Genomic DNA, 21822 nt, shown 5'->3' on the forward strand with positions numbered 1-21822 from the left:
TGTAGCAGGTTAGTGAGGCAAGATCTTCCCCTACAGAACCCATGCTGAGTCTTCCTCAATAACCCGTGTTCCTCATTGTGCCTACTCATTCTGTCCTTGATAATGGTTTCTACCAACTTTCCCGGTATTGAAGTCAGACTGACTGGCCTGTAATTTCCCGGATCTCCTCTGGAACCCTTTTTAAAGATGAAGATGACATTTGCTACCTTCCAGTCCTCAGGAATGGAGGCAGATTTCAATAAAAGATTACAGATTTTTGTTAGAAGATCCACAAGTTCAACTTTGAGTTCTTTCAGAACTCTCGGATGTATGCCATCCGGACCCGGTGACTTATTAGTTTTTAATTCGTCTATTAGTTGTAGGACCTCCTCTTTTGTCACCTCAATCTGACTCAGGTCTTTCAACATCCCTTCCAACATTAATGGTTCTGGGGAGGGCAAACACTTCTCATCTTCAACGGTGAAGACGGAGGCAAAAAATGCATTCAGCCTCTCAGCCATTTCCCTATCCTCCTTCAGTAATCCTTTTACCCCATGGTCATCCAAGGGCCCCACTGCCTCCCGGGCTGGTTTCCTGCTTCTAATATATTTGAAGAAATTTTTATTGTTGGTCTTTATGTTTTTTGCAATATGCTCCTCATAGTCCCTTTTTGCCTGCCTGATCACAGTCTTGCATTTGATTTGCCACAGCCTGTGTTCCCTTTTATTAATCTCACTTGGACTGGTTTTCCACTGCTTAAAGGAGTCCTTCTTACCTTTTACAGCTTCCATTACTTTGTTTGTTAACCATGCTGGCCTCTTCTTATACCTGTTTGTGCCTTTCCTAACGTGGTATGTATTTTATCTAAGCTTCTAGGATTATAGTTTTAAATAGTCTCCAAGCTTCCCCAAAGGTTTTGACCGTATTTACCTTTCCTTTCAGTTTCCTCCTCACATGGCTCCTCATCTCAGAAAATTTACCCCTTTTAAAGTTAAATGTGGTTGTGGCGGTCTTTTTGGGCAACTCCCTATTTATACAAACGGTGAAATCAATAAGATTATGGTCACTGCTCCCAAGCGGCGCAATCACTTTTACATCTCTCACCAAGTCTTGGACATTACTTAGGACCAAATCCAGGATCGCCCCACCCCTGGTAGGTTCTGAGACCATCTGCTCCATAGCACAGTCATTGAGAGCATCAAGAAACTCAATCTCTTTCTCTCGACCAGAACACATATTGACCCAATCAATCTGCGGGTAGTTAAAATCACCTATTACGACACAGTTTTTACGTTTAGCCGCTATCTTTAATCCTTCCATCATATTATAATCGTCCTCTCTCTTTTAATTTGGTGGGCGATAACAAACTCCCATAGTTAAATTTCCTTTTGGGCCCTCTATTTCAACCCAAAGCATTTCTAAAAGGGAATCTAATTCTCTGACCTCAGTCTTACTGGACCGTATATCCTCTCTGACATACAGAGCCACCCCACCTCCAACCCTTCCCTCCCTACCCTTCCAATATAACTTATATCCAGGAATCACTGTGTCCCACTGATTCTCCTCATTCCACCAAGTTTCTGAAATTCCCACAATGTCTATGTTTTCTCCCAACACTAAACATTCCAATTCACCAATTTTACTTCGAACACTTCTAGCATTTGTATACAAACATCTATAATTTCCCAGGCGAGCTAGGCCCGCCACCTCCCTCCTGCTGCCTCGAGAATCTGGCAGACAGCCCATACTGTTTGTCACCATCACAGTGGACAACTCAGTTCTGTTACCCGGTAGAAAAATAGCAGCCAACCCTTCAACTCTTTGAGACGAGTCCTCCCGAACCAGAGACATTTCATCTCCTGTCAGCTTTCCCCCAAGATTTAGTTTAAAAACTGCTCTGCCACCTTTTTGATTTTAAGCGCCAGCAGCCTGGTTCCATCCGGAGACAAGTGGAGACGGTCTCTTTTGTACAGCTCCCGCTTGTTCCAGAAAGCATCCCAGTGCCTAACAAACTTAAACCCTTCCTCCTTACACCATCGTCTCATCCACACATTGAGACTTCTAATTTGTGCCTGTCTCTCCAGCCCTGCACGTGGAACAGGTAGCACTTCCGAGAAGGCCACCTTGGAGTTCCTGGTCTTAAGTCTCCCACCTAGCAGCCTAAATTTTTCCTCCAGGACCTCACAACTGCATTTCCCCACATCGTTGGTGCCAACATGCACCACGACCACAGGCTCCTCCCCAGCACTATCAGCCTATCTACTACACGCGTAATGTCCTCTACCTTCGCACCAGGCAGGCCAGTCACCATACGGTCAGTATGCGGTTTTGCCACCCAGCTGTCTACTTGCCTAAGGATCGAATCACCAACTACCAAGACCCCCCCCTCTCCCTCTGCCCAGGGATGGCTCCTTGGCGCGAAAGGATACCTGCTCACCAAACGAAGAAGAGGTCCCTTCTGAGGGCACATTCCCCTTATCCTCAGCAAGGTGCCCTGTTCCCTCTCAACCCTCACGCTCTTTGGCAGCAACCGGGCTGCCACGTTCAGAGCGGGGCTCATCTAATATGCCCCCGAGAGTCTTCCCCAATTGCCTAACTGACCGTCTCTGCTTCTCCAGGGCAGTCACCTCGGCCTCAAGGGTACGAACTTGTTCCCTGAGGACCAGGAGCTCCTTACATCAAGCACACACCCAAGACTTCTGTCCTGTGGGCAGAATAATTCAGCTCCAAAATGTAGGCACAAGAGGGGGGAATCAAGGAGGAGGTCTGTGTTGAGGGGAAGATGTGGGGTTGCCAGTCCCCAGGTGAGAAGAAGAAAAAGGAGAGAGGTCACTTAAAGACTGAGGAGAAATACACAACCGCACAGTTATAGTGACCATATAACGAAATAATAATGCTAGATATATTAACAACAAAAATTGAAATAGACAACAATAGGAGTCCCAGTGTGCAGGGGGTCAGCTTGAAACTTTCTGCTTCGCTCAGTCTTCGTACATGGGGTACTCCAATAAAGTTGATTCGAAAAGACCCCGACTCAAAATTAACACTGATATTTCCACAGCGTTCCGTGACCGCAAATGGTTGGCTCTTCATAAGAACACAAAAGTGTTTCTAACAAATTTCAAAAACCGGCACTACACAGGCCTGTGAGCCAGTGTGAGTGTAGCGCCAGTTTTTGAAATTTGTTAGAAACAATTTTGTGTTCTTATGAAGAGCCAACCATTTGCGGTCACGGAACGCTGTGGAAATATCAGTGTTGATTTTGAGTTGAAATGGAGTCTTTTTGAATTAGCTTTATTGGAGCACCCCATGCATGAAGACTGAGCGAAGAAGGAAGTTTCAAGTCGACTCCCTGCACATCGGGACTCCTATTAGAGAGCCAGTTTGGTGTAGTGGTTAAGTGTGCGGACTCTTATCTGGGAGAACCGGGTTTGATTCCCCACTCCTCTGCTTGCACCTGCTGGAATGGCCTTGGGTCAGCCATAGCTCTGGCAGAGGTTGTCCTTGAAAGGGCAGCTGCTGTGAGAGCCCTCTCCAGCCCCACTCACCTCACAGGGTGTCTGTTGTGGGGGAGGAAGGGAAAGAAGATTGTGAGCCGCTCTGAGACTCTTCGGAGTGGAGGGCGGGATATAAATCCAATATCTTCATCTACCTCACAGGGTGTCTGTTGTGGGGGGGGGGGAGGTAAAGGAGATTGTGAGCCACTCTGAGACTCTTCAGAGTGGAGGGCGGGATATAAATCCAATATCTTCATCTACCTCACAGGGTTTCTGTTGTGGGGGAGGAAGGGAAAGGAGATTGTGAGCCGCTCTGAGACTCTTCGGAGTGGAGGGCGGGATATAAATCCAATATCTTCATCTACCTCACAGGGTGTCTGTTGTGGGGGAGGAAGGGAAAGGAGATTGTGAGCCGCTCTGAGACTCTTCGGAGTGGAGGGCGGGCTATAAATCCAATATCTTCTTCTTGTTGTCTATTTCAATTTTCGTTGTTAATATATCTAGCATTATTATTTTGTTGTATGGTCACTACACAACCGCTCTGAGACTCTTCGGAGTGGAGGGCGGGATATAAATCCAATATCTTCATCTACCTCACAGGGTGTCTGTTGTGGGGGGGGGGGAGGTAAAGGAGATTGTGAGCCACTCTGAGACTCTTCAGAGTGGAGGGCGGGATATAAATCCAATATCTTCATCTACCTCACAGGGTTTCTGTTGTGGGGGAGGAAGGGAAAGGAGATTGTGAGCCGCTCTGAGACTCTTCGGAGTGGAGGGCGGGATATAAATCCAATATCTTCATCTACCTCACAGGGTGTCTGTTGTGGGGGAGGAAGGGAAAGGAGATTGTGAGCCGCTCTGAGACTCTTCGGAGTGGAGGGCGGGCTATAAATCCAATATCTTCTTCTTGTTGTCTATTTCAATTTTCGTTGTTAATATATCTAGCATTATTATTTTGTTGTATGGTCACTACACAACCGTGGGGTTGTGTATTTTTTCTCAATGCCCAGGTGGGAGAAGGGAATCCCCCGGTTTGGAGGCCCTCCTCCTGCTTCGGGGTCATCAGAAAGTAGGGAGGGGAGGGAAATGTCTGCTGGGCACTCCATTATTCCCTATGGAGACTGATTCCCATAGGGCAGGGGTGGCCAACGGTAGTTCTCCAGATGTTTTTTGCCTACAACTCCCATCAGCCCCAGCCAGCATGGCCAATGGCTGGGGCTGATGGGAGTTGTAGGCAAAAACATCTGGAGAGCTACCGTTGGCCACCCCTGCCATAGGGTATAATGGAGAATTGATCTGTGGGTATCTGAGGCTGAGGTAGAGGCACCAAATTTTCAGCATAGCATCCGGTGCCTCTCCCCAAAATACCCTCCAAATTTCAAAAGGATTGGACAAGGGGGTCCAATTCTGTGAGCCCTCAAAGAAGGTGTCCCTATCCATTATTTCCAGAGGGAAGGCATTTAAAAGGTGTGCTGTCCCTTTAAATGTGATGGCCAGAACTCCCTTTGGAGTTCAATGATGCTTAGCCTTAGAGCTGTTCCTCAGTGGAAAAGGCTTCCTCGGGAGGTGGTGATTTCTCCTTCTTTGGAGGTTTTCAAAGAAAGGCTAGATGGCCGTCTGACAGCGATGCCGATTCTGTGGGTTACAGAATTACAAAATGATAACACCTGTTGACCATTTACAAAACCGTTCCAAACAATGTCCACTGAGAATCTTCAAAGTATATCAGTCCGTATATCTTGCAATCCTGAGCTGACAAGTTTGAAGCACGTGCTCCTTGTTGGAAAAGAACTGTTTGAATGAGTGGTTCCAAATATAGAAATCTGTATGTTGTGAAAACAGCCTCTGAAGAAACTAAAGTGAAACGCCTACAATATCCAGGATCGGCATTAGACTGTAATCCATTGAGACCTTAGAAACACAGAAATAGGAACCTTCTGTATATTCGAATCTATCTGTCTGTCTGTGGTGGCGGCCACAAGCATAGCCACCTTCAAGAGGGGTTTAGATAAAAACATGGAGCAGAGGTCCATCAGTGGCTATATATAATTTTTTTTTTTTGCCACTGTGTGACACAGAGTGTTGGACTGGATGGGCCATTGGCCGGACCCAACATGGCTTCTCTTATGTTCTTATGCCCACTGTGTGACACAGAGTGTTGGGCTGGATGGGCCATTGGCCTGATCTAACATGGCTTCTCTTATGTTCTTATGGCCACTGTGTGACACAGAGTGTTGGACTGGATGGGCCATTGGCCGGACCCAACATGGCTTCTCTTATGTTCTTATGGCCACTGTGTGACACAGAGTGTTGGACTGGATGGGCCATTGGCCTGATCTAACATGGCTTCTCTTATGTTCTTATGGCCACTGTGTGACACAGAGTGTTGGACTGGATGGGCCATTGGCCTGACCCAACATGGCTTCTCTTATGTTCTTATGGCCACTGTGTGACACAGAGTGTTGGACTGGATGGGCCATTGGCCTGACCCAACATGGCTTCTCTTATGTTCTTATGGCCACTGTGTGACACAGAGTGTTGGACTGGAGGGGCCATTGGCCTGATCCAACATGGCTTCTCTTCAGTTCTTATGGCCACTGTGTGACACAGAGTGTTGGACCGGATGGGCCATTGGCCTGATCCAACATGGCTTCTCTTATGTTCTTATGCCCACTGTGTGACACAGAGTGTTGCACTGGATGGGCCATTGGCCTGATCCAACATGGCTTCTCATGTTCTTATGGCCACTGTGTGACACAAGAGTGTTGGACTGGATGGGCCATTGGCCTGATCTAACATGGCTTCTCTTATGTTCTTATGTCTGTCTGTCTTTATTACCTATATTAAGAGCCCCATGGTGCAGAGTGGTAAAGCTGCAGTACTGCAGTCCTAAGCTCTGCTCACTACCTGAGTTCAATCCCGGCGGAAGCTGGGTTCAGGTAGCCGGCTCGAGGTTGACTCAGCCTTCCATCCTTCTGAGGTCGGTAAAATGAGTGTCCAGCTTGCTGGGGGGAAAGTGTCGATAACTGGGGAAAGCAATAGCAAACCACCCCGTAAAAAGTCTGCCGTGAAAGCAACATCACCCCAGAGTCGGAAAGCAACATCACCACTGCCTGCACAGTGGACTACCTTTACCTTTTTTCTTTTTTTACTATCTATCTATCCTGCCTTCCATTTCAATGTATCTGAAGAAGTGTGCATGCACACAAAAGCTTACACCCAGAATTAAACTTTGTTGGTCTTAAAGGTACCACTGGATTCAAACTTGCTTCTGCTGCTTCAGACCGACACAACAACTCATTTGAACACACACACACACACACACGCCTATAATATACACACGCATATATGTGCTGCAACGTTTTCTCTCTTTGCTGTTCTGTACCATGTATCTGTCTTTGCCAAAGGAGGATACATTTCATGCATCTGAGAAAGCCAGATCCCCCAAAACTCTTACTCCCATCAGCCTTTAGACGCCACAAACTTCTTTTTCCTGAAAAGCTGGTTTAGTGAACTGCCCACTATATTATAGGCTTGGAGCCACAGCCGGACAACCAAACAAGTGTAATTCCTTTTTACAGCGATGTCTCCTGAAGATTACAAAAAAACCACAAACAAACCACCACCTTGCAAAATGACACCCGACCTCTTTCATGACGCAAGTCCAACCAGGCTTTGCTGAAGCAAAAGGCAAAGGGGGCGTTTCAGAAACCGGCTCACCTCCTTGTGTTTTGAGAGCTCTTTGAGCGTTCAGAACGTTTTGTGCGCGTTATCTAATCACAGTCCTTACGACGGCCCTGCACAGCAGTGCGGCCGCACTACCGTTTCTGCGGCTTGCAGAAGGGCCCCTGAATGAGTTTCCCGCGGCATTTCTTTAAAATATCCCTACCTCTCTTTTCTCCTGGATTCAGATATATCATTTGAACCCATAGCCTCGGGAAACACAGCTTAACTGTGACTCTGCACCAGCTCCCAGTGCTCTTTGCCTTCCTCTCTGCCTTTAAAGTCCACTCTCCAAATTCAAGGAAGCCACAGAATGAATGCACAAGCTTGGCCTATGTATAGTTGCCACCTTCCTATTACTTTCCCCGCTCCTGTGCTTTTTACAGTGGCCTACTGTTAAGGGGGAGCGGTGACAGACTTCACATTTCTGGGATCCAAGATCACTGCAGATGGTGATTGTAGCCATGAAATTAAAAGATGTTTGCTCCTTGGGAGGAAAGCTATAGTAAACCTGGGCAGTATAATAAAAAGTAGAGACATCAGTCAGCCAACCAGTGTCCGTATAGTCAAAGCGATGGTATCCCCAGTAGTAATGTATGGCTGTGAGAGCTGGACCATAAGGAAGGCTGAATGCAAAAGAATAGATGCTTTCGAGCTGTGGTGCTGGAGAAGACTCTTGAGAGTCCCTTGGATTGCAAGAAGATCAAATCAGTCAGTCCTAAGGGAAATCAACCCAGACTGTTCGCTGGAAGGTCAGATGCTGAAGCTGAAGCACAAATACTTTGGCCCCTAAATGAGAAAGGAGCACTCCCTGGAGAAGATCCTGATGCTGGGAAAGACAGAAGGCAAAAGAAGAAGGGGGCGGCAAAAGATGAGACGGCTGGACAGCGTTACTGATGTAACTAACACGAATTTGAGCAGACTTTGGAGGACGGTGGAAGACAGGAGGGCCTGGCGTGACTCGGTCCATGGGGTTGCAAAGAGCCGGACTCGACTGTGTGACTGAACAACAGAAACAAAAAATGTTAAGGGGGGAAAGGATGTGTTTTACCTGGGGCTGCAGCACCCTGGGCTCCAGGGTGTCAGGATGCTAGACATATATGCCTGAAAAGGGGCAGGAAGGATCAAAATATCGTTTTGGAGTATGGGTACCTGACCCCTTGCGGTCTTGTCCACACAAACACTGCGCTGCAGTATCAGACTAACAGCTACCTAGCAGATGTGGCAAGCAGCCATGGAGAAACCTAGGGATTTAGGAGCATGCTGCAAGAAATATGTTCAGTCAATACTGAAAGACTCCTCTCTGAGATCAGCAGCCATTTGCATCTCTGCATGAGTCTCTGGTCTGGGCATGCCTGTGTCCGTTCAGCCTCTGCAGGGGTTGGGGAAAAGGTAATTCTGCCACATCTGGATGCAGTCGAATCGATTCCCACCCCCTGCATAGAGGCCATGGGATGGCCCATTCTGAAAGGCTGGATGCTGTGTCTCTGTATGAGTTGCTGCTCTGGATCGGTCTTCTCCCAGTCAGAACATGGGCACACACTCATGAGAAGAATTGTCTACAAGGAAATCATTCTGTTGTACACGTATTCTAAAAATGGAACATTTTTCGATGTTAAATGAGGGACGTCCTCGTTTTAATTCAGGGGGAAGAAAAGACATCCTTTCCAGCTCTCAGATATTTTAAAAACTTGAATTTTCTTCATTTGGTCCTGCTAAATTCTTTGGACAAGAACTCAGCCTGGCCACTTCATCATCCTTTCTCATGGTTCCGCCTGCCCAGCAAACTGGAAGGTAATAAAACCAACCGGCCCCGCCTAATGACTTTACACATAGAGATAAGAGTCTGGACAATTACTTGTACTGAATCAAAAGCCAAAAATAGAAACAGATGGCACGCCATCTCTGCCTGCAGCCCCGCCTAGGACTGTATACTTAGGGCCTTCTTAAGAGAAGATGTACTCACTGTTGCGTTGTTAGCCACATAAACAGTTTCCTGCAATGACGAGATTCTCTGATACCAAGACAAAGCACCAGGCCCCATTCGTGTCAATCAGCTTGGGAGAAAAAGCAGTACGGACATATTTAAAATAAAGCCAATCAGAATCTCCATGTTCAGTAGCGTTCCAAGGTCCAATTCAAAAAATATCTGGGAACTTTGGGGGTGGAGCCAGGAAACATGGAGGGTGGAGTCAGGAGCAAGGTTGTAACAAGCGGGACTGAACTCCAAAGGGAGCTCTGGCAACACATTTAAAGAGACCTCTCTCTCTCTCTCTCTCTCTCTCGGCTTGACTTCGCGAACGAAGATTTAAGAAAGGTGCAGTAGTCCACGTCTGTTGCAGGCTCGCTGGTGGCTGACAAGACCAATGCGGGACAGGCAGGTCCGGCCACAGTGGCTGCAGGGAAAAGTCTGATTTGGGGTTGGTGCTGTAGCAGTACGATTCTGCCTCGATCTCCTTTTGTCCTCAAGACCAGCTATGCGTGCGTTCTCGAAGGAAGAGACAGCCTGGTGGATGGTGTGCCTTAAAGAGACCACACACCTTTGAAATGCCTTCCCTCCATCTGGAATAATGAAGGATAGGGGCACCTTCTTTCGGGGCTCATTGAATTGGACTTTCCCAGTCCAATCTATTTGAAACTTGGTGGGGGGGGTATTTTGAGGGGAGTCAACAGATGCTATGCTGAAAATTTGGTGCCTCTACCTCAAAAATACAGCCCCACCTCAGAGCCCCAGTTACCCACAGATCAATTTTCCATTATACCCAATAGCAGGGATGGCCAAACATGCTTAACATAAGAGCCACAAAGAATAAATGTCAGATGTTTGAGAGCCACAAGACATGAACATCAGATGACTGAGAGCCGGAAGGGAGGGAATAAATACATAGGGAGGGGGAAAGAAAGCAACTTCAGATGCATTCTCCAAGCTACCAGCCAATGGGGCGGTGGGGGTTCCAAGAGCGACACAATATGTGTGAAAGAGCCACAGTTTGGCCACCCCTGCCCTATAGCAGGGGTGGCCAACGGTTAGCTCTCCAGATGTTTTTTGCCTACAACTCCCATCAGCCCCAGCCAGCATGGCCAATGGCTGATGGGAGTTGTAGGCAAAAAACATCTGGAGAGCTACCATTGGCCACCCCTGCCCTATAGGAATCAGTCTCCATAGGGAATAATGGAGTGCCCAGCAGACATTTTCCCATCCCCATTTCTGATTACCCTGAAGCAGGGGGAGGGTCTCCAAACCGGGGAATCCCCTGCCCCCAACTGGGGCTCGACAGTCCTATACCAGCTACCAAATGCAACTGAGAAGGCCAAGAGTTCAAGGCCCGATTCCCCCCACCTGAAGACTAGAAGACCCACCCTATGTGCTTTTGGGGGGAGGGGGCAGTCACACACGTTTGTTTTTAATGTTTAAAAAAACATTTCTGGCATGCATTCTTACAGAGGACAAGGCCACCCCTTGCTGCTGTCCCACGGACAAGCGGCATTTCGAGGCATATGCTGCCCCTGAACATTAGGGTTGGCACCCCTAGGCTGGTTCCTTCTAGCTACACCCTGCGCAAGACCAGCCTTTCTGGAAGGCAGCGGTTAGTGGCCTGTTTTGTGAGTGGGGGGTTTTAAAAGGAAAATTTGCAATCAGCTTGTCTTGTCCGATTCTTCCCTGCTTCGTTTGCATCTTTAAGGAGAAAAAAACATATATAAAATATTTAATGTGCTCTTAAGTTGTCTCTCCCTACTATACAAATAGAACAAAAGGTAGAGTCCAGTGAAACCTTTAAGACCAATAAAGTTTCATTCAAGGGGAGCTTTCCTGTGTTTATTGCAAGGGTTACAGTGCCCTCTGGTGGCTACTAGTAGAATCACAAACTCCTTTAAGGGAGACAAGGGTCGGTGTGCTTATTTATTGAACATATATGAACATATGAAGCTGCCTTATACTGAATCAGACCCTGGGTCCATCAAAGTCAGTATTGTCTACTCAGACTGGCAGCGGCTCTCCAGGGTCTCAAGCTGAGGTTTTTCACACCAATTTGCCTGGACCCTTTTTTGGCGATACCAGGGATTGAACCTGGGACATTCTGCTTAGCAAGCAGATGCTCTACCACTGAGCTACCGTCCCTCCCCTACTTACTTTATATCCCATCTTTCTTCCTAACAGGAACCCAAAGCAGCTCACATCGTTCTCCTCTCCTGTGTTTTAATCCTCACAACAACAACCCTGTGAGGCAGGTTAGGTGGAGAATGTGTGACTGGCCCAAGGTCATTCAACAAATTTCCATGGCAGAGTGAGGATTTGAACCTGGGTTTCTCAGGTCCTGGTCCGACACCATTTAATGATAATGATTAAGACATTAATTCATAGAGTTGTCATAAGTTAGAAGCAAAACCTATTTCAGAACCAGAAACTTATTTCATCCCTTTCATACTTACAGCTTATAGCAATACATTTTTACGTGCTTTTATTTAGAAAGCATTCTAAGTGAAAAAAAAGAGAAGAGGTTGGATTTATACCCTGCCTTTCACCGAGTCTCGGAATGGCTTACAATCTCCTTCCTTTCCTCTCCCCACTACAGATAGCCTGTGAGTGAAGTGGGGCTGAGAGAGCTCTGAGAGAACTGTTCTTGAGAGAACAGCTCTGAGAGAACTTATGACAGACTTATGGTGACCCAGCAGACTGCATGTGAAGGAGGAGTGGGGAGTCAAACCTAGTTCTCCAGATTAGAGTCCACCTCTCTTAACCACATCACCAAACTGGTTCTTAACAAATGAAATGTGGGTGGCCATGGATGGTGCATCTGATGTAGACATATTTCTGTAAGCAGTGGTAGAGCACACACAATGCCATGTTTGCAAATAGCAGGAAAAGAGGCCCTGGAGCTGCTGCAGCTGAGTGTTTCTGGACCAGGGGTGGCCAAACTGTGGCTCAGGAGCCACATGTGGCTCTTTCACGCATACCTTGTGGCTCTCAAAGCCCCCACCACCCCATCGGGCAGCTTGGAGAAAGCTTTTCTGTCTTTAAATAACTTCTCCAAGCAAAGCCAGCCAGTGGCTTGGAGAGTGCATTTAAAGTTAAAATTGCTTTCTTTCCATTTCTCCCTCCCTCCTTCCTCCCCCTATTTATTTGCCTTCCTTCCTTGTCTTGCAGCTCTCGAACATCTGACATTCATGTCTTGCGGATCTCAAACATCTGACGTTTATTCTATGTGGCTCTTACGTTAAGCAAGTTTGGCCACCCCTGTTCTGGACTGTGTGGGCAAAGATGCCCGCCAGCCAGAAGGAACCAGCCACAAGCGTTCCTTGCCCCTCTAGGAAAGGCAGTTCAGCCTTGGTTTTGATGTGATTTGGGGCAAGCAAGGAATCCATTCCAAAATTCAGCACTCCCGTTTCATTCCCAGCAGATCAATGCTCATCCTATGGCCATAGTTGCCAACATCTTTCCCTGGCTGAGTTCCTACACTTTTCTTTTTTCTTTATATCCCCTTTTCTCCTTAATGGAGACCCTTCACCTGGTAGGCAAACACTGAGAGCCAGTTTGGTGTAGTGGTTAAGTGTGCGGACTCTTTATCTGGGAGAACCAGGGTTAATTCCCCACTCCTCCACTTACAGCTGCTGGAATGGCCTTGGGTCAGTCATAGCTCTCGCGGAGCTGTCCTTGAAAGGGGAGCTGCTGTGAGAGCCCTCTCAGCCCCACCCATCTCACAGGGTGTCTGTTGTGGGGGGAGAAGATATAGGAGATTGTAAGCCACTCTGATTCAGAGAGAAGGGTGGGGTATAAATCTGCAGTCTTCTTCTTCTGAATGGATTCTTGCCCCCCCTCCACTTTGGCTGAAGAAATGAGGGGGCAACTTTGCCCACTAAAATGGCTGCCTCTCAGGCAACTGTTTAAGGAAGAGGAATGAGGAAAAGAAAAATGTGGCAACCTCCTCTATGCCTCTTTTAAACTTTAAAATAAAAAGGATGACTGCGCTGCGATGTGAGAGATAATCCATTTTATCCTTGTTGGAAATTAAATATATTGCATTTGTTGTTTGAAGGGGGGAAGAGATGCATCTGTGTTTTGAAGAAGCAGGGATGTGAAATGAGGGAATCGCCTGAAAGAACCAGAATGGTCTGTTGTGAAAGGCTTTATGCCTTATATTCTATTTGGGGGGGGGGGGGGGTGTTAAAATGATTGTTTCCCCCACTTGTGATCCTGAGTGAAGGAATGAGCAGCCCGTATGCCTCAAGAAACCCTCCTTTCCACTAAAGCCTGTGACCTTTTGTGTAAATTTTCCAAGAGGCCTACACTTCCCCTCGAGCCTTGGGATTGGACTGGGAGGAAATGGAGGGAAAAGCAGAAGCCAATCACTGGTGAGGAGGCAGATCTGACAGAGCATATAAAGGCCCCAAGGCAGAGACTGAGGGCACTCTCTGAAGTTGAGCAGTGCTGAGGCTGGTTTTGGAGGGAGTTGAGCCCTTGTCTTGTGGTGGGGTCAGTCTGGCCTCCTGGGATCAAGCAGAGAAACAGAGCAGGAACCAAGTAAGGCACTTGGCATGAGGGAGTTTTCTTGGTTGGTTTCTGGCTAGCTTCCTTCTTCACGAGTTTTGCCCTGTATCAGTTCCTCCCCATTTGTGTAACTTTGCTCCTATTATTTTGCTTGTTATGCTATTTGTGCTTGTTCACCCTGCCTGACTTAATACCTAGGGTTGCCAAGTCCAATTCAAGAAATATCTGGGGACTTTGGGGGTGGAGCCGGGAGACCTTGGGGGTGGAGCCAGGAGCAAGGTTGTGACAAGCATAATTGACCTCCAAAGGGAGTTTGGGCCATCACATTTAAAGGGACTGCACAGCTTTAAAATGCCTTCCCTCCACTGGAAATAATGAAGGATAGGGGCACCTTCTTTTGGGGCTCACATAGAAAAAGATGATATTGGATTTATATCCCGCCCTCCACTCCAAAGAGTCTCAGAGCGGCTCACAATCTCCTTTACCTTCCTCCCCCACAACAGACACCCTGTGAGGTGGGTGGGGCTGGAGAGGGCTCTCACAGCAGCTGCCCTTTCAAGGACAACCTCTGCCAGAGCTGTGGCTGACCCAAGGCCATGCTACCAGGTGCAAGTGGAGGAGTGGGGAATCAAACCCGGTTCTCCCAGATAAGAGTCTGCACACTTAACCACTACACCAAACTGGCTCTCCCTCTGGTCCAATCCTCTTGAAACTTGGAGGGTGTTTTGAGGAGAGGCACTGGATGCTGTGCTGCAAATGTGGTGCATCTACCTCAAAAAACAGCAACCCCCCCCCCCCCAAGACCCAGAGACCTGCAGATGAATTCTCCATTATTACCTATGAGAAATCTCCTAGGGTTTCCCAAGACAGAGATGGCAATGCTTCCCACAATAAAGTCCTATGACCCGAGTGATGGCAACTAGGGAAGGCCTTTGCTTGCTCCAGGACTGAAGCGGGCAGGAGGAAAGGAACGTTGTGTGTGAGGAGGGAGAGATCCTTGGAAGGGAGATCTCATCTGTGGCAAACCCTACTCAGCCCCATCCCAATCCACGATAACCCTCCCAGCCGCCAAGTGCCCCTGACAAAGGGCCAGAGAGAAGGGTGCAATTCATTGTCAGTTTAATGGGCATCACAATGATCTAAAAGTCTGCAATCGCATCTACAGTACAAAAGTCATACTCGCCTAAAAACAGTTTACACTGCCATGGCTTCCCTCCCCACCCCCAGGAATGCTGGGAATTGTAGTTTTAGAACTCCTTCCTCAAAACCGTCAAATCCTCGGTCGGGAGCAGAGACTGTTCAAACAGCTTGTAATGTGTTGAAGATTTGACGTGGTGGATAGCCAGCTTCAGAAGAATAGGGATCTTCGTGGGGGAGGGATCGTTTAAAAAAAAAAAAAAAAAACAGTTCAAATCCGGTCACAGTCAAGACTCAGGAAAGGTGGGAGCCAATCACCCCGCCAGGGGGGTCAAGGGAAGGGGGATGGAATAACACAATTTGAAGAAGGACATTAAAATATCTCAACCCGCCCCCACCCCACCCCCATGCACCCAATCAACCCCCTTCCCTTCCCCCAAACAGATCAAGACCTTAGCCCCACAGCCTGCGAGAGTCACCGGAGCAACTGGAGAGAAAAAGGTGCTCTTCCAAGGCACAAGGGAAAATGCGTGCCCTGCATAGGATTTTCGTGGGGGCAACACTGCTCTCGGCCCCTTCCTTTTTTACGGCAACCTTCAAAGAAACTCATTAAGCCTCGGGGGCTCCATCTCTGCCCCAATGCCAGAGACAGAGTTTGTCTCTGTCTCTCTCTCTCTCTCTCTCCTGGAAGCACGATCAGTCCACCAAAGGGAACTCTTAGTCCTCCTGCTCCACAGTGGAGGGGCAAGCCTTTTGCAGGCTCCAGCCAGCCTCTTCCTCTCACTCCCCCCAATCCCCTTTGCAACATGCCCTGGAGGGGGACCATCTCGTGCACTGCCTCGGTAAACTTTCTGGCCCCGAGGAGCCATCTTGCGCAACATGCCAAGCCCCTCATGGGCTAGCTCAGTCCAGCTTGGAGAATCCGCCAATGGTCACTTTCCGCTCCTGGCGGTTAGCTACCAGCTCCTGGAGGTGAAGGGCACCCCCGCCGATGAAGCAGAAAGCCGGGCAGACGGGCCCCGAGCAGTCGATGCCACATTCCCACAGACTGCGGAATGACACGGCGTCGTAGAACGTCACCTTGCTGTGCTCGTAGTCCAGGCAGATGCCCACCCGGGGTGGCAACGGCACAGTGCAGTTGCCAGGGTCCCGTGAAGTTAGCGCCACGCCGTGCGACAAGAGGATTTTCCCCATGCCAATGGTCAGGAAAGCGAAGGGCGGTGCCGTGTCCAAGGTGGTGTCCTCGGCCCCACTGTCATGGCCACTGTCAGGGTCATATCTGAGCCAAGAGAGGTGAGAACAGAAAATGTTAGGTTTCCATAGCAACACAGACACATGTGCAAATGCTGCCTACTATGCCTTTCAGCAGCTCTCTATGGTTTAAGAAACAGAAGAAGATATTGGATTTATATCCCGCCCTCCACTCTGAAGAGTCTCAGAGCGGCTCACAATCTCCTTTCCCTTCCTCCCCCGCAACAGACACCCTGTGAGGTAGATGAAGATATTGGATTTATATCCCGCCCTCCACTCTGAAGAGTCTCAGAGCGGCTCAAAATCTCCTTTCCCTTCCTCCCCCACAACAGACACCCTGTGAGGAAGATGAAGATATTGGATTTATATCCCGCCCTCCACTCCGAAGAGTCTCAGAGCGGCTCACCATCTCCTTGACCTTCCTCCCCCACAACAGACACCCTGTGAGGTAGATGAAGATATTGGATTTATATCCCGCCCTCCACTCCAAAGAGTCTCAGAGCGGCTCAATCTCCTTTCCCTTCCTCCCCCACAACAGACACCCTGTGAGGAAGATGAAGATATTGGATTTATATCCCGCCCTCCACTCCGAAGAGTCTCAGAGTGGCTCACAATCTCCTTTCCCTTCCTCCCCCACAACAGACACCCTGTGAGGTAGATGAAGATATTGGATTTATATCCCGCCCTCCACTCTGAAGAGTCTCAGAGCAGCTCACAATCTCCTTTACCTTCCTCCCCCACAACAGACACCCTGTGAAGGTAGATGAAGATATTGGATTTATATTCCGCCCTCCACTCCGAAGAGTCTCAGAGCGGCTCACAATCTCCTTTACCTTCCTCCCCCACAACAGACACCCTGTGAGGTAGATGGAAGATATTGAATTTATATCCTGCCCTCCACTCCGAAGAGTCTCAGAGCGGCTCACAATCTCCTTTCCCTTCCTCCCTCACAACAGACACCATGTGAGGTAGATGAAAATATTGGATTTATATCCCGCCCTCCACTCCGAAGAGTCTCAGAGCGGCTCACAATCTCCTTTACCTTCCTCCCCCACAACAGACACCCTGTGAGGTGGGTGGGGCTGGAGAGGGCTCTCACAGCAGCTGCCCTTTCAAGGACAACCTCTGCCAGAGTTATGGCTGACCCAAGGCCATTCCAGCAGGTGCAAGTGGAGGAGTGGGGAATCAAACCCGGTTCTCCCAGATAAGAGTCCGCGCACTTAACCACTACACCAAACTGGCTCTCCAAGCTCACCCAGCTGGCTGCATGTGGAGGAGGACTGGGCGAATCAAGCTCTGTTCTTCAGATTGGAGACTGCCGCTCTTAACCACTAGACTACACTGGCTCTCTGTAGACCAGACTGCAGTAGTATAATCTACATGGAACCAGGTCATGCACGACAGTGGCCAGATCTTTTCTGCTTAGGAAAGGCTGCAGCTGGTAAAAGGCACTCGTGGCCACAACTCCCACCTGCTTTTCCAATAGGAGGCCTGGATTCAGGAGAACCCCTGGACAATGGACCTGTTCCTTTACATATTAAGCCACACACCCGTGATGTAGCCAATCATCCAAGAGCTTACAAAAAAAGAGCCTTGTAAGCTGTTGGAGGAATGGCTACATCAGGGGTGTGCGGCCTCATATGCAAAGGAGTTCCTGATAGAATTCCATCCCTGGCGACAACCGTGCCCAAATCTCTGGATGACTTCACCCAGCAGTTGATGCTGAAGAGCAAAGGGACAAGATGGAACCTTGCAGGATACCTTAAGCCAAAAGCTAATGGGCTGAAGAGCAGTTCCCCAGCACAGCCTTCTGAGACCTACCCTCCAGGTAGGACCAGAACCACTGCAGAACAGTACCTCTGTGGTCCAGAAAGGCAGTTCAGAAGAATGCCATCACTGCTGTTATTAAAAACCACAGAAAAGTCCAGGAGAATCAACAGTCATATCGCACTGTCTCCTGGTCCAAGTGATCCATCAGGCTGTTTTAGTCTCATAACCAGGCCTAAACCCAGTTTAGAAAGGATCTAAACAATGTGCCTTATCCAGGAAAGCTAGGAGTTGTCCAGCCACCACCTGTTCAGTTACCTTGCTCAAGACTGGAATATCTGAGGTTGGTCAATAATTATTGAGATCTTCCGGGTCCAAGGCAGGCTTTTTCGGAAATAGATGCCCCACGTCCTGTTTAAAAGCTGGGCAACTGGTCCCTCTCTTAAGAAAGTATTAACTACCTCTCAGAAGAAGATTTAAGCAACCAGAAAGCGGGCAAAGGTGGTAGGGCTCAAACTTCCAAGGAAGTAGCACCATGAGGCATTTTTCTGCCCCCCCCCCCACCTTCTTGCAGGTGGGCATGCCTTTTATTGGCCCTTTTTTTTGGGGGGGGGGTCTCAAACCCTTAGGCTCTGAATTTATTTGCAATGTGCTTGTTGGAAGGAATTTCCCAGCCACTGCCTTGTCTGTGGACTACCCGTTCCCATACAAGCATGCTTGATAATTCAGATCAGCATTTGAGGCCGTCTGGGTGTGTCCCTGCACTTTTAAAAGCATGAAAGGTGGTAACCAAAGAGGGATACTTCTTGCTAATGTCATCCCAGCTGTGGAACACGGCCTGTTATCAGTGGTTCATCCGGCACCTCACTTCTTTGTTTTCACCCCGGAATGAAAACTTTTTTGCTCAGGTTTTGGGTGTTGTTACATCACAGTGCTGTTTTCTAATCTCACTCCTTTTATCATTGCTGTTGGCTGCATACTTCTGAGAGCATCTCTAATGGAGTTTTCTTAAACAAACTCTCAGAAACTTTGATACGTTTGCACCACGAACACCTCTCTTGAGAAGGCCATGCCATTTCTTCGCTATTTTAAACACATCACTTTCCCATTTTTCCTCCAGGCACAATTCACGGCGTTAGTTTAAAGCCATAACTGGCTTAGGATCCCAAGAAGGACCTGCCTTGGGAGGAACCTACATACACAGCATTTGCGTTCCATCACTGTCCAAAGTTTGGCATGCATTTACAAGCAGGGTCTTTGCAATAGTGGTGCTGGGAATTACCAGGACCATTCATTTGGTTCTGTGCCTTTCAAGTTTTAGAGGATCACCAAAAAACAGTTTTTGGGTTTTTTTACAATTTAAATTTTATTAAAACTTTTATGTGCAAACCCAACACAAACAACAATAAAAAAATAAAACAAAGCACATAGTGCATAGTTACATCGTAATATAAATAAAAAGCAAGGAATAAAAAAGTTGTCCAATACACCACCACGCCATAAGGCAAAATAGTGCACAATGTTAAGACATATAGTTAATAAATCATAATATTAATGTATTTTAGTGGAATTTTGCCAAAATTAGATTCCTTATTATTTACGTATTCTAGAAAGACAAACCGTTTTTCAATAAACCAGTCACCCGCTTTGGAATTATCTTGCAGTACGATACTTGGGAGCGAATTTATCTTGGATCAGAATATCCCAAACCTTGTTAAACCAACATTTTAAAGTAGGAACTTTAGATACTTTCCAGCGACTGGCTATAACAATTTTTCCTGCCAGTAAAAGTAAAGCAATTAACTCTTTTTTGGAGTGCAAAGAAGTTAGAATTAGGCCAAAAATTTAACAACAGAGATTCGGGTGTAAATGGAATTGTAAACCCAACTATTTCTATTATTTTTTCCAGGACCTCCTTCCAGAAAGCCAGTTCTTTTTAAACAAGAATTCTGTTTGCAGTGTTGGTCCTCGGTACTCTTTTGGCTTTGTTTGAGTTATCGGATGTTAAATTAGGACATACACACTTGGTAAGGGTTTGTTTATAAATTTGCCAGTTCCCTACACCGGAGTATATCCACCCAAAAACCTCTTGACACCAAGCAGCAGAGGCAAGGAATGTGGGCACTGGCTCACCTGGGGCTCACCACGTCCTGGGGCACCTGGAACCACTCCTGCAGCTTGCTCTCGAGCCCTACGCCCACCTTGACCAGGTACGAGCTGGGATCCACGCAACAGGCCCAGTAGCTACGCCCTTGGGTGACAGCCACGTCTCCGATCACCAGGTCAATGGACAGATGGCAGCTGGTCATTAGCCGCTCGGCGGCAAAGAGCATGGGCAGCCCCGGAACGCTGCGGACTGCCCGCTGGTCCTTGCTGATAGCCAAGCGCTCGCGGTTGAAACCCCACCGATTGTCCAGGAAGAAATTCAGCACTGAAGGGAGGGAGGACATAAAAACTGGCATCAGAAACATTCAGCTTTAAGAAAGGCTAAAGCATGGGAGTCAAACTCATTTGTTATGAGGGCCAGATCTGTCATAAATGAGACCCTTCCGGCCGGGTCATGTGTCATAAAATGCAGTGCCAGGTAGTGGAGATATAAACTTTATAAAGGACACAATTAAATTATACAGAACAAACACAATTAAAGATTTTTTAAAAAAACATGATTAAAAGATTAGCATTATTGCAATATTTTGTTTAACAGTCTCTGATAACTTGACACCTCTTGCTCTGAATTATTACATCAAAATCTGGAGACAATGTCTGTACTGTAGCAATTTTGAGTATGCTGTTCAAGTGTTGATCAGGTGCATATCTGTAAGTTGCAAACTTACTTTTGATTTATTGAGATTCACTGCTGAAGTCCCATGAGCCGAAGACCCAGGAAAGGTCCCCTGTGCAAGCACTAGTCGTTTCCGACTCTGGGGTGACGTTGTTTTCATGGCAGACTTTTTACAGGGTGGTTTGCCATTGCCTTCCCCAGTCATCTACACTTTCCCCCCAGCAAGCTGGGCCCTCAATTTACCAACCTCGGAAAGATGGAAGGCTGAGTCAACCTCAAGCCGGCTACCTGAAAACTCAGCTTCCGCCGGGGATTGAACTCAGCTCGTGAGCAGAGCTTAGGACTGCAGTACTCCAGCTTTAACGCTCTGCGCCACGGGGCTTCCTCTAAGACCCAGGGAAAAAATGAAATAGCTGGGCATTGTGAGCTTTTGTACGTAAGTTTCTTCATGTGCTGGTCAGCCAGTGGAGACCACAGAGGCTCTTGTATGACTGTGCAAGCTCTTGTATGACTGTGCAAGCCTGGCAAAGCAAGCTGTGATGCTGAAGGAAAGCAAGAGAGAAAGAAGGCAGATGACAGTGAGTCACTCGCGGGCCTGAAAAGAGCCCTCCAGGGGCCTGATCTGGCCCTCGAGCCACACGTTTGACACCCCTGGGCTAAAGTCTAGACTGAAAGGATTGACAGTCTACGCTAGACACAATGGATCTCCCTAAGACTTTTTCTAAACTGCAGAAAGTCATGCATGGAGGAGACAAAGTTTAACTTTTCCCCTTCAGTCAAATGGTGGTGGAAAGCACCATCAGGTCACAGACAACTCATGGCAACCCACAGGGGTCTGAAGGCAGCTCATGAACAGAGGTGGTCTGCCATTGGCTGCCTCTGTGTAGCAATGCTGGACTTTCTTGGCAGTCTCCCATCCAAATACTAGCCATGGTTGATCCTGCTTAGCTTCTCAGATCTGATGAGATCAGGCTAGCCTGGGCCATTCAGGTCATAACTCCACAGGGGTGGAATTCTAGCAGGAGCTCCTTTGCATATTAGGCCACACACCCCTGATGTAGCCAATCCTCCAAGAGCTTACAAGGCTCTTTTTTGTAAACTCTTAGAGGATTAGCTACATCAGAGGTGTGTGGCCTAATATGCAAAGGAGCTCCTGCTAGAATTCCACCCCTGCAACTCTGTCAAGTGGGTGGTACTGCTTG

At 47.8% G+C, this 21822-nt stretch overlaps 1 protein-coding gene and 1 non-coding gene across 2 annotated transcripts in view; both read right to left on the reverse strand.

Annotated features, from left to right (window-relative positions):
- Positions 1 to 11244: 11244 nt before the first annotated feature.
- Positions 11245 to 11311, reverse strand: TRNAS-GCU (transfer RNA serine (anticodon GCU)). Its single transcript has one exon. It is a non-coding gene; the product is annotated as a tRNA-Ser (tRNA).
- Positions 11312 to 15528: 4217 nt separating this feature from the next.
- TRIM46 (tripartite motif containing 46) overlaps positions 15529 to 21822 on the reverse strand; it is a 39552-nt gene continuing 33258 nt past the window's right edge. Inside the window, exons 9-10 of the mRNA XM_060255274.1 lie at positions 19972 to 20269; positions 15529 to 16099 (exon numbers count right to left, since the gene is read on the reverse strand). Of these exons, the coding sequence (XP_060111257.1) occupies positions 15724 to 16099; positions 19972 to 20269 (674 nt within the window). The 3' untranslated portion in view covers positions 15529 to 15723. The remainder of the gene's footprint in view (positions 16100 to 19971; positions 20270 to 21822) is intronic.

Source organism: Heteronotia binoei, chromosome 1, assembly GCF_032191835.1.
Source record: "Heteronotia binoei isolate CCM8104 ecotype False Entrance Well chromosome 1, APGP_CSIRO_Hbin_v1, whole genome shotgun sequence".
Taxonomy (NCBI): domain Eukaryota; kingdom Metazoa; phylum Chordata; class Lepidosauria; order Squamata; family Gekkonidae; genus Heteronotia; species Heteronotia binoei.